The 13,256-nt window shown below is 44.1% G+C and overlaps 1 protein-coding gene across 1 annotated transcript in view; it reads left to right on the top strand.

Moving 5' to 3' along the window:
- Positions 1–13,256, top strand: part of STAB1 (stabilin 1) — a 165,357-nt gene that overhangs the window by 137,251 nt on the left and 14,850 nt on the right. The window contains exons 55-58 of the mRNA XM_053300133.1: positions 1,720–1,942; positions 7,878–8,027; positions 8,540–8,644; positions 10,679–10,780. Of these exons, the coding sequence (XP_053156108.1) occupies positions 1,720–1,942; positions 7,878–8,027; positions 8,540–8,644; positions 10,679–10,780 (580 nt within the window). The remainder of the gene's footprint in view (positions 1–1,719; positions 1,943–7,877; positions 8,028–8,539; positions 8,645–10,678; positions 10,781–13,256) is intronic.

Here is a 13,256-nt window from a genome sequence, read left to right as displayed (position 1 = left end):
ATTAAGCTGAAGGGAGCGACTTCTCCCTTAACCCAGGCTATGGGCTTGTGTGTGAGCTGGGCTACTACTAGCCTGGCCACACACAGAGATGGGTACCTCTCTGTCTCTTGGGGGCACCTGTCTCTTGGGGGATTCCCCCAATGCCTTGTGCATGTTGTGTGGTGCATTGTGGGATTCATGGAGGCCAGGACAACACTTCCCAGCCTCTGTTTGCCAGCGCCGCCAGGAGGAGTGTGCAGGTTCATCTGGTCAACTCTTGGCAGTGCTGGTTGTGTGGGTGTCCAGTGTGTGCGCTGCCCAGGCTGTGAGAGGTTTTCTGGGGGAAGGTAGGTTGGACCTTGCCTTCCCCTCCACCCACCCAGTCACACACGCGGCCGTGTGAAAAACCCCACCTAGTCTTTCTCCCCCACGGGTCACCCAGCCTACTTTCCCCAGCCAGGCCAACGATCTTGGCTCGAGGCAGAGCAGCCAGCTAGCTGCTGAGCCAGCCTCTTTGGAGGCTGGCACAGTGGTGCATGTACGGTCTCCCACTTGCTTGCTGTTCTCTGCAAATACAAGCCTTTATATATTGCTTGTCAACAGGAGGTTTCACAGTGGTTTTCAAAGAAAAAGAAATAAGATGCTCCCCTGTCCCCAAAGGGCTCACAGTCTAAAAGGTAACACCAGCATCAGCGACTGAAGGAATGCTGTGTTGAGGTTGGGTAGGGCCAGTTGTTCTCTGCATGATGGATTCATGAAAAGGTGCCTTTTTACTCAGTTAGCAGGGGTAGCTGTTAACTGAGTAAAGTTAGTTAGCTAACTGCTAACTTCTCACTGCCACCCCATGAAAACAGCAAGCTGCACCCGCCGAGCCCACCTATCTGTGCTCCTGCATTACGTGGCTCTGCCACCTGCCACTGTAGCAGACTCTTCCCTCTGGCTTCCCCATTGGATGGGTGGTCAGTAGGAAGGGGAAGGAGACAGCGGAAGAGAAGCTGCTCATGAGAGCAAAGCGTTCTGAGTGAACATAGTATTCCAGCGGCTCCCCAGAACTTCGTACACCACATCACATGCAAAAATGGTGTTTGGTCCCTAAAATAGTCAAAAGTCCTCTATAAGTCCATAGTTGGCAATCCGACTCAGGACTCAATAGGGCTCTGCAATTATGCTGGGAGAAGGAACTTCCATCTCACAACTGCTTCTCCTCTCACAAACCTCCAGTCCCAGGATTTCTCACAAGAATGGGCCTATCACTCTAACAATGGAGATGTCAGTAACCCAGCCACCTCCTGGATGTTCTCCTGTAGTCTGGTTCCTGCCTAGCTTCGTGTTTGTTGGGGGAGCACAGACATTTTAGCACAGTTTGTTGGACCCAAGCACAGCCATTCGTTACCACTTTACCACTCAACCCTTGACAATCTGGACTGGCCACTATTCAGCAGCTATTTTAAATAGAAAAATCGAAACACAATGATGCTTCTTTGCATTTCCTCTGGCTCATGCGAGTGATCCCATTAACTGGGTAAGGGCAGCCAGAAGGGGGAAGTAGCAGGGAGGGTTTAGCACTACTACTTCCCTGGAAATTGCCCCTCCTACTGTTGTTCTATAGCAGAGAGGCAGCCAGAGAGGTCTGTTAATCTGTCTTTTGGGCAGATCAAGGAGTACCCTCTTAAGCATCCGGTTCGAAATGGAAAGAGAAAATTAGAAACCCATATACTAAGTTTGTTGCTTTTCCTATAGGGAGCAAAGCAGAATTGTGTTTATCTTGAACATGGACCTTCCAGAAATCCATGGTATGACTCTTTTGATAGAAGGTTGTCCTGGCCACAGCAGTCACGCATGGGGAGCAGATGGTCCTATTATGGTCCTATTATGGTGCCCTCTGAAGGATGCAAGAGAACATGCCTTAGCACCAAGTGGATACCTGAATGCTGTTCAAATCACTATGGAAGAGACTGCCAGGGTAAGGAAACCTGATGTCTCTGTAGTGGGGGGATGGGGTCTACTTTTTGCTCTTCTTACATCAAATTGTTCCATCTCTTTACAGATGAACCCCATTATCTGCGGAGGTTCCATTCTCCACTACACCACGGATAACTGAACCGTGGATAACAGGGCATTAAGTCAATGGGAATGGTGGCGGCAGGGGGTTAGGTTCCTAGAGGCTGCAAAAGGCAAAAAAGGGCAGAAATCATTGAAATAAATTGCCCTATCATGCTTCTTGGGGCTGCAGCTGTCCCGCAGTGCTCCCCCAAAATCTGAAATCTGCCATTTTCCTATGATTTTTCATGGGGGCGGGGGTTAAAAAACAAATGAGCCACAAAATGGTTCCTTTCCTTAAAATAGTGGCCAGAAATGACCTCAGAGGTCATTTCCGGCCACCCCGGAAATTAACGGGGTTAATTAATTAACCATTTTAAATCTTTTTTCCCTTACGTATGCCAAGGTCGGGTGTCAATTACCCAACCGCGGATATATAGAATTGCAGGTGTTGGGTCTGCGAATGGCAAGGTACACCTGTATTTGGATGCAGAGAAAGCATCTATTATATTAATTCTTCTGGGTGTGCCTTGGAATGTTCGTCCCGGAGCCCAGCTCATTGGGTGGGCGGTGGACACGCCTGATTGGCTGAGGCGCACCCAGGAGGATTGGTTGCCGCGGTGGCAGCCTGGCCGTGGAGGCCAGAGGTGGCGGGCCTGGCCTGCCACAGAGGCAAGGCCCAGGAAGGGGGAAAGAAAGTGGGGTGGGGGCAGAAGTGGCAGTGGGGAGGAGAGGTGGCTGGGCCCGAAAGCAGAGACTGGGGCAGAAGCAGGGGGAGAGGTAAGCACCGGCCCCAAAGAGCGCACAGATGTTCTGAGCAGGGTCGGCTAGTTTTATATAGTTCATTTGGGGTTCTTGCAGTGTGTCTTGTTTGGATTTCCTCAGAGATTTTTGGTTTAGTATGTTCTATATGGCTTCATATTCACATGTCTTTACTAATGGAATTGTTTCCTTTAATCAAGTTAGGTTAGCGCACCTGTGAAAGATGCCCTTTATCTCCTCTCTTCCCCTCTCCTAATTTAGTGCTTGAATCTTTTGCATGTGCCACTAGAAAATGAGAAGATATTAAGGGTATTACACTAGGAAGAGTTGGGTATAAGTTGGTTCTATATGTGGATGACACCTTATGTTTTATTGATAAGTCAGAGGTTTGAATTCCTAATCTTATTTCATTATTTCAGAGGTTTGGCAATTTATCTGGATAGTCTGTAAATTGGGGTAAATATGATTTGATGCCTTTAAGTTCTAGGAACATGGTTAACTACAGGGTTTGGTGCTTCAGATGATGTCTGGATTCTTTTATTTACTTTGCATGATAATCTCTAGAAAACCTTCCCAATTAGTTTAAATTTTGTGAAGTTTTTGATGCAATTGAAGATTGGTGGTCGAGGATTCCCTTGAGTATTGGGGGGTAAAATAAATGTAATTAAGATTAATTTGAAATCAAGACTTACTTTTTAAGGGATCTGCCAATTCTTATACCTTCTTCATATTTTTGGCTGTATATAAACTAATATTTTTCTTATGGCAAGTTGGTCCACCGAGAATGAGGCTGTTCTCACAAGCAGCCAAGACTGGGCTAGGGCATCTAAGCCCAGGCTTGGCTGCCTGTGAGAACCCATGGGAGCCATCCAGCTCCTGGTGGAGCTTCAGTGGCAAACCTGCCAAAGCAGCTTAAACAACCTTAAACCTCTTAAACAAGGTGAATATTCTTGGCAGCTGGGACAAGTCCCAGCCTCAGAGCAATCAGCCCTGTTCTGCACTGCACAGAGCAGGGCTGACCATGTGGGAGTGCAGAGCATCTGGGGGGAAGATAAGGATTGGGAAGCCTTCCCCCTGTCCTCCTGTTGCCCCACCCGCTAGAGATGTGCACGAACCTGTTCGGTGTTCTATTTGTAGAATCCCAAACAGGTTCGAAATGTCCATGTTCGAAACAGTTTGAATGCGGGGGCGGGGCAGCTTTAAGGATAGGGAAGAGTGCACTTACCCCCCCCACACACACACACACTGCACTTCCTCCTCTGGTGCTTTGTGTATAAATAGTCTAGCGGGGTGGCAGTGTACCTCCTTGCCACCCCATTGTTTCACTGACTGGAAGTGCTGTGCACACATCCATACTTAGAAGCCCTCTCTTCTAAGTATGGCCTCTGCTCGAGTCTTTCATAGTACACAGCAAAATGTTAGATTTTCCATTTGGTTCCGTTTCGGGTACATTGTTCCTTTTCAGTACAAGCTAACATAGTCCAAAAATAGGCCAGAGTAACAATTAAGAATGACATTAATTATATTTAAGACCTTTGGAAGAATGGACTTGAATATCCTTTTCTTTTAAATCAATTGTGAACAACTTTGAAGGCCATGAAATATGCTTTGTTTGATCTAAGAATGAGGTTGATACAACATAAACCTTTATTTAATATCTATTGGACACCTCAGAGAATGTTTCGTAAGGGCTGGTTTCTCTTCTTCAGGTGCTATCTCCTATTGGAGGTTAATTATCATTAACGCTATTCTGACTTTGGTTGCCGCTGCTCTAAAAGATTGTAAGGATGTGCATCCAAACCATTCCTGCAAATTTTTCAGCCAGGATGTTCTTTGTCTTCTGACACTTCTTCCTCCTTTAATCTTTCCCTGCATCATTAACTGCAGTAAGGAATATTTTCCCCCTCTAATAACATGGCGAAGACATTCAAGTTTTCTTCTCTTAATGGTGTTAATTAACTCTTTCTCCTTTGCCATTCTTCTCAGAACTTCCTCACTGGTAATTCTATCTACCCATGATATTCTTAATATACGTCAATATATCCATAGCTGTAAAGATTCTAGTTTGTTCATATTCTGTTTTTTAAGTGTCCAAGCTTCCATCCCGTAAAGCAAGACTGAACATATGTAACACCTCACCATACAAATTTTCAGTTCTATACTGAAATCCCTATTACAGAGAGATGTTTTATTTTTACATAAGCCACGTATGCCATTTCAATCCTGGTGTTTATTTAATTGTGTTCATTTAACCTTGTTCCCAAGTATTTATAATGTAAAACTCTTTCAATTTGGGTGTTGTTGATTTTTAGGTTTGTTGCAATGGGAGGTCCTTTGCTATGACCATGTACTTAGTTTTTCTCAAATTCATTCTCAACCCATATTCTACACTGACTTTGTTTATGCATTCCCAAAGATTTTGCAGATCGGTTATGATGTCTGCTAGCACGACAGTATTGTCTGCATGCCAAATATTATTTACCATTTTGCCATTGATAATAATATTACATTGTTCAAAAAGTGCTTCAGTAAATATTGCTTCAGAACACATGTTGAATAATGCAGGTGATAGAACACATCCCTGTCTCATTCCTCTTTGAATGTGGATTTCTTCAATCATTTCTTCATCAACTACAGCCTTTTGATGCCAATATAGGTTCCCTATTATATGAAGGTCTGTGTCATTGATGTTTTTGCTCTTCAGTATTTCCATGAGTTGTTCGTGGTGCACTTTATCAAAGGCCTTTTCATAATCTATGAAACATATCGATGTCTGTGTTCATATCAAGGCATCTTTGTATGAGAATGTTCATTCCAAATAATGCCTCTCTTGTTCCCATTCCATTTCTGAACCCAAACTGGGTCTCACTTATATCCATCTCCAGCTTCTTGTAAATTCTGCTGTGGATAATATAAGAAACCAAACTGATTACATAAACAAAAGGTATAGAAATGTAGGGCTATCAGTCTAGGTGCTGACATGTATCCAGGTTCTGACCATAATCCACTAGCAGGAGTGTTCAGGCTGAAGAAAATAATGAAGAAATGGAAGGAACAGAATAGAAAAATTGAAATTTTCAAGAATGATAGAATCAAAGATGAGATCAAGAAAGAGATCAGATGAAACTTTCAGAATGTGAAGAAGACTGATAGAGTATGCCCTGATGTAGATGAGAAATGGAAAGGGATAAAAGAAGCTTTATTAAAGGCAACTAAGGAAAAATCGAGAAGCAATAAAGTTGTACTAAGAAAAGGTGGATGACCTCTGAAATCTTCAATTTAATAGAAGAAAGGAGAAAATATAAAGGAAAAGATGTGAATAAATATTGCAAAGTTCATAAATTAATAAGGCAGAAAATAAGAGAAGCCAAATTAAAAAATATGTCAGAAAGATGCAAGGAAATTGAAGATCTGGAAAGGAAGCATGATTGGTGTACACAAGAAAACTAGGGAAATGACCAGAGGAAAGAAGACACAACGTGGTATGAGAAAAGATAAGGATGGGGTAATTTTTAATTGGACTTACCAAGAGTACTTAAAAAGTGGGAAGAATACATTAAAGAACTGTTTAATGACAACATAAATTAACAAAATCAAGTGAGTAGTAATGAGCAGGAACTGGAAATAGCATACTAAGAAGTAGAATACGCAATGAAGAATGCTTAAAAAAGCAAAGCAGATGAGTTACCAGCTGAGCTCCTCAAGCTAATAGAAGAAGAAGAAGAAGAGATACAGCTTCTGGTTGATTTCTATAATACTATATATAAAATTGGAATTGTGCCACATGAATGGTTGAAATCAATGTTTGTATTGTTACCTAAGAAAAATAACACAAAAGACAGCTCTGAGTACAGGACTATAAGCCTCATGAGTCACGCATTAAAAAGGACTGGTTACAGATGGGCGGGTTCAGATGTAATGTGAAGCCATGGTTTATTTCATCTAACTGTCATTAGTTTTACTGTCTGAACCTGTTACAGTTCACCAACTGCAATTTATTCTGTCAACCTTGGTTTGTTCTAAAAGTACTGGATCATGTGTCTGCTGGGGCTGTGTCTGGCCCCAGAGTACACAGAGACGGGTGCCTAGAGTGCCTGTCTCTTGGGGAACCCCCCCCCCCCCGATGCATTGCGAGTCACATTGTGGGATCTCGGGAATTCTGTGCTGCAGGCATGCAGCATGGATCATCTGGGAGCGCAGTTGGCACTCTCAGAAACATGGGATTGGTCATCTGGGAGGGAAGGTGAGTTTCACAAGCTCCCCCCTGCCCCGCCCTGCCTGCTGCCCCAGCCGCCTGGTCGTGTCAACAACCTCATATTCACCCACAATTATTATTGTTAGTTCTTTATAAATGGCCTAAAAGTGCTACGTGATAAGGCTATTCACACAAGCAGCCTAACCCAGTCTATGGAAGCCCTGCCTGGGTTAGGCTGCTCATGTGCAGCGCAGGGATCAGGGCCAATCTCAGTGCTGCCCACCTGCCTAATCGTACTTTAGCCAGGGTTAAGAGCACGAGTTCACCTCTTGCTCCACCACCAGCGTTGTAAGGGTACTCGGGCTGTGTGCAGCCTGAGCATGCACAGAGCTGGCTGCCTTGAGCGCCTGACTTCTGGGGGATTCCCCCAATGCACCATGCTCCTCATGCAGTGCATTGTGGGATATCCATTGTCCTGGCCTTCGGAAATCCACGGTGCGGATCATGTGGGAGTGCAATCTGTGCATCCCACCACCATAAAGGGATCATCTAGGGAGAAGGTAAGTTTGGTGCAGCCTTCTCCCCACCACCTGCCCACCCCAGCGGTCATGTGCTTAGCCTTGCTGTGCATTTAAATTAAGATAGGCCCCACCCACATTTGGAAGGAAAGGGAAGAAGAGTCAGCTGTATGTGGTTCCTTAGCAGTGTGGTTTCTAACTCTAAAACATTAAAGAAAATATAATCATTAGCTGTTTAGCCTGGTGGCTTCTTCAAGAGCTTCTGAGCTTCATTTGATCTGACCTTCTTGGCAATCAGGCTTCTATTCAAGAGCAACTGCAGTTCCAATGAGGGTGCTTCTGAAGAGATTGGTTGATAACATGCTATGGTTCTGCCATTTCAGTGTGTCCTGGAGGACTTGAGGCCCCATGCAGTAATCGTGGGACATGTAACGATGGGTTTAGAGGCTCAGGACAATGCAACTGTAGCACGGCTTTCTTTGGGACAGCTTGCGAGCACTGCACCCCAGGTCGCTATGGGCCCGAGTGCAAAGGTATGGCTATGTCTTCAACCACAATAAAACACTGGGTCTTCCTACTCCAACTTGATCACAGTCAATTCATGGTTCATTTGCCATGAGCAGGGCTCCTATATGTAGTATCAGATGGTTGCATTACACCTTCTTTTTCTGCACAGGTGTACATGAGTGTAGCCAACAAATGCAAAAATATCATTGTTCATTACAGTATTTTATATCTCTCATACGCGGGTACTTATTTTTCCACTTGTTCTCAGTGGGGATGTCTGCAGCCTTATGATGGGTTTTGTTGAAAAAGATGGTTTCTTTCATTAAACATCTTCATCATACCCTTTGAAACACTTATAGCAATTGGTGAATTATGTGATGAAAGGTAAAACACAAGATACCTTATCAAAATCAGTTGACACACAACCCTGGTCTACACATAATCCACAAGTCAGTGTTTGCCAAAATTGCTCTTTAATAGTAATCAGCATCCTCTTATTTAGCTCAAGATGATGATGTTTCTTTCCTTTGTACTGTAGAGTGTAGTTGCACAGAGAAAGGAATATGCAATGAAGGGTTGCATGGAGATGGCTTCTGCTTCTGCAGTGAAGGATGGACAGGAAAGCGCTGTGAAATCCCACTAGGTAACGAAACCACAGCTAGTGGCATCCTTGGCACTCTCTCAGTGGGTGTCCTTGGAAAAGAACCCCTGGATTACATTGCACAGTTGGGCTTCTTTGAAATAATCCTGTATGTTTTCCCAATGTTTGTGCTGTCCTCCTTCCACTAATATTTCTGTTTACAGGTTTTTCAAGGTTTTTTTTGTTTTTTGCAAAATCTATTTAAGCAGAGATGATAATAAGACCAAAGAAATGAGTGTGTATGCCAGTGGTCTTTGTTATTTTTCAAGCGGGAGCCACTTTGGCAAAAAACCTTCAGTATGAGATGAGAGCCATTCCTCACTGTGCTGAGCTTCAAACAGTACAGTACTGTGCTTTTCTCGGTGTTGGGAGGGCCCTTTAAAAGAGACAGAGTCCTCTCTTAAGAACTCTGTGGGGAGAGCAGTGGCAAGGACTACACTTCCCAGCATTCTGTGCATGCCTTTCAAGATGGTGCAGGAGCACAAGAGGGGCTCTACTGCCCATAAAGAAGCCCCCTGGTTCTGGGCAAAGTGCAACACTGCATGGTGAAAATATGTCATCTCCGCATAGTGCCAGGGGACTGTGCAGAGTATTCACCTTTTGGCCAAAGCTTAACACAGGCCCTATATTTATTTATTTATTTATAGCACATTTGTATATCACCCTATGCAAAAAAGTACCTGGGCAGTTCACAATCTAAAAACCATTAAAACATTAACATGATTAAAACAATTTAAAAATACAATAAAAACTCTAAAAACCGAAGCTTTAAAACTATAAACTAAAAGCCAGATTAAACAGGTATGTTTTCAGGTCCTTCTTAAAAACATTCCGAGAAAGGGAAACTCTAATTTCATATACACAGTGAGTTGGGGGCCACACTTAGGGTTGATGGGGGCTGCCACTGGGCCCTGGGCCTTACAATGAAGAGCATTGGTATATGCCAGGGGTGGGGAACCTTGGCACTCCAGCTGTTGTTGAACTACAACTCCCATCATCCCCAGCCACAATTGTGGCTGGGGATGATGGGAGTTGTAGTTCAACAACAGCTGGAGTGCCAAGGTTCCCCACCCTTATGCCATAGGTAACAGTGAACATCTCATACAACCTTCAGCTCGGTCTAGAAATATGGCCCCCAATATCAGATTTTTCCTTTTCCTTTTGCAAGCATGGGAGGTAAAAAGAATAAGCAGATATGAAGATTCTCATGTGTGCGACTTTGGTGATAGGAGAGTAAATTGATCTTACTGTATGACTTGTAATAAACCAGTCTTGAGATGCAGAAACTCTGAAAATGTTTCCAGGCAGGTCACCTCTTCCCATCCTTCTGCCTCCTCAACTTACATCCCAAACAGTGTTCCACAATAATTCTGCTTTCCCATTTCTTTTTTCCACAAGTACTAGAGATGAATATTGCGTACTGCCCCAGCTTTCCCATGATGACAGTGGGCTAAAGTGGGTGAGCCTGAGGGGAAAGTTCCTTGTCCCAAAAAGGCAGCCCAGGAAGTGTTGTGACTGAGTGCAAAAGAATCCTCCCTCTCCCACACCAACAGGAAACTCTGCCACTGTGCCATCCTGGCCCCATTGTAGTCATATAACAAGCTTTGACCTGCATAAACTGGAAAGAGAAGAGAAGTGTTTCCATCTCTCTTTCTAAATGAGAGAGTTGCTTTTCCTTGAAAGAAAATGTATTGTTATCCATTGGAATTGTCATTAGAAGTTGGAGGGGGAAATGAATGAAACTTATTTGAAGAAATAAGGATTTGGGTAAAGGCTGTACCATCCTCTTATATGAGGTGTTATCTTCATGTTTGTGGTCACCTGAATGTTTGTTGCCATGAGAAAATTTAGCAGGAAACAAGAGTTTACTAAGGAAACGTTTTCTTGGCTAGAAGGATGTTTTCTTTTGTTCGGCTTTTCAAAATGCATTCTAGTAGAAGAATTGTATATAGCAATTTCTCACATAATCCCTGGAATGTGTCTGAAAATGGAATTGAATTAGCTGATATGCCTGAGTTGTTTTGTATCTTGCTGCAGTGGCCAAGTGTTCACCAGCCTGTGATCCTAACGCTGTCTGCCGAATCAATAATACTTGTGAATGCAGACTACATTTTGAGGGAGATGGACGCACATGCAAAGGTATGACTGAAACGGCATGGGATACATCCAGCATTGGGAAGCTGTGCTGAATCATTAGGGCAATTGATATGTTCAGGTGGTTTTGAAAACCCTTTAGCATCAAGCGGGGGCGGGGGGATCATTAATAACAGACAGACTGCAGTGTTATAGTTCTGGGAGGGAACCAAGTGTTGCCAGCACATACATACATAAGCATATGAGCCAGCGTGGTGTAGTGGTTAGAGTGCTCGACTAGGACCAGGGAGACCCGAGTTCAAATCCCCATTCAGCCATGAAACTAGCTGGGTGACTCTGGGCCAGTCACTTCTCTCTCAGCCTAACCTACTTCACAGGGTTGTTGTGAAAGAGAAACTCAAGTATGTAGTACACCACTCTGGGCTCCTTGGAGGAAGAGCGGGATATAAAATGTAGATGATAATAATAATAAAAATAAAAATAAAAGTATAAGCATCTTTTCAAATCTCCTAGGGTCTCAAACTGTTAACCAGTTTGTAGTGAGATGGGGCCTTACTGGCTCCTTGGTAACTGGTCAAATCAAATTTATTACAGTCTGAGACCAGCATAAGCTGACTGGTCAAAGAAAGGCACCTTTCAAAATGGTGATTCTACTCGGTATTTAGCTGGGAGAGAGTAACCATCTCTACTTGGTCACAGCACAGTATCACTCTGTTGCTGGTGTCTACCTTGTGTTTCTTTTTCGATTGTAAGCCCTTTGGGGACAGGGAAGCAATTTTCTTATTATTCTTTTTCTATGTAAACTGCTTTGAGAACTTTTTTGTGCCAAAGTAGTATATAAACACTACTACTAATGGCTGACATCCTGACTAAGGAAGCACCAGTGCTTAATGAAATATGCTGGTTCTGTGGATGAGTTCCAGACTTCTGTGGCACTGGTGCTCATTGGAGTCAGCAACTTTCCCTTTCCCCAGAAGTCTTGAAGGCTGTAGACTGCCTCCAGGCTCAGAGGCAAGATGCTTCTAAATCCCAGTTGCAAGGGAGCAGCTGCAGGAGAGGGGGCATGTCTTCATCATCTCCTTTTTGTGGGCTTCTCGGGCATCTGGTGGGACACTGTGTGAAACAGGATGTTGGACTAGATAGGCCTCAGACTTCATCCAGCAGGGCTTTTCTTACATTCTTAATTCTTCTGTTTCACTCAAAAATATATCCCTTATGGCTGTAGAGCCCCATGGGACACACTTTTTTAATGACACAGCACTTCTGGGGGGAGGGAAGACCACTGAAATTTACCCACCCACCCCTTCTGTGAGTGTCAGTACTAAGTAAGTCGACTGCATCTAGGGATGTGTATGAACCGCAGTTCGAGCACATTTCAAGAGTGGGGCATGGGAGCTTTTAAGAAAGAGGAGAGCCGGTTATCACCTGCTTTCTGCTGCCCCATGCAGCTTCCTGCTGCATATCTCAAGAAGCCCTGCACCGTGTCAGCATGCACATGTCATCCATACATGCACACACGCCACTTCTGTGGTCAGCATGGTGTTGGGACGCACACTGCCCCAGCAGGTAGCTGCGTGGGGTGGCAGCTGCTCTTCTCTTTCTTAAAGCTCCTGGGCCCTGCTCCTGAAATGTGCTCGAACCGCAGTTTGTGCACATCCTTAGCTGCATCCACAGCACCAGAGCATCTTATGCAACACCGATGCGCCATCAGTCAGGATGTTGTCCAATAATAATCTCTCATTCTTGGAAAGCGTGCTTCACTGAAAATAATTATTGCTCCAAAATTACAGTTGGAGAACTGATGTTGGGAATGGTTTCTGAGAGGGCTTATGAAGTTATACTCTAGAATCAAGTCGGAGCATGAAGAAATATATCCCAGTGCATTCCCTGATTATTTAAACCATCGATAGACCACTGACCATGTTTCCAAATCTGCCCAATGCAAAAGAATGCCTGCATTTTTGAGGGGTGGGGATGTGCTTTTTTAGAAATCCGGAAGCTTGGATTCAGAGGTTCACTGGCAGACTAAGTTACTCCTCATGACTTGCTCTAAAAGACTACTTAATTTCAATAGGGTTTCTGTTGAGTAACTGAGTATGGATATTGGCCTTTTTATTCCACATTTAATACAGTCCCATTGTCACAACTCTGCATTTTATTTATATCTACATACCGCCCTTCATCCCAAGACCCCAGGATGGTCTTAGCCCATTATATTTATGTAAATATAAATAAAACGCAGTGTTGTGACAAGGGGGCTGCATTGAATGTAGAATAAAAAGGCCAATATCCTTAAGTTACTCAAACCTAACAGAGACATCTCAAGTCCTGGGCAACATCAGGTGCAGCACTCCACTGAGGTCAGGGACCCACCAGGGCTGCTGCCCATAGTCAAAGACTTGGAGTGCTTTTGGGCAGCAGTGCAGTGCGCCTTCTGTTGGAAACAATGGCAGGAGCCCTCTACGGCTGCGTGAGAGCACCTTTTAAGGCTTTCACCACAGCCTTGTCCTTACCCTGTCAG

Source organism: Hemicordylus capensis, chromosome 2, assembly GCF_027244095.1.
Source record: "Hemicordylus capensis ecotype Gifberg chromosome 2, rHemCap1.1.pri, whole genome shotgun sequence".
Taxonomy (NCBI): Eukaryota; Metazoa; Chordata; class Lepidosauria; order Squamata; family Cordylidae; genus Hemicordylus; species Hemicordylus capensis.
Note: the sequence above shows the minus strand (reverse complement) of the source record. Positions and strands in the feature narration are given on the sequence as shown.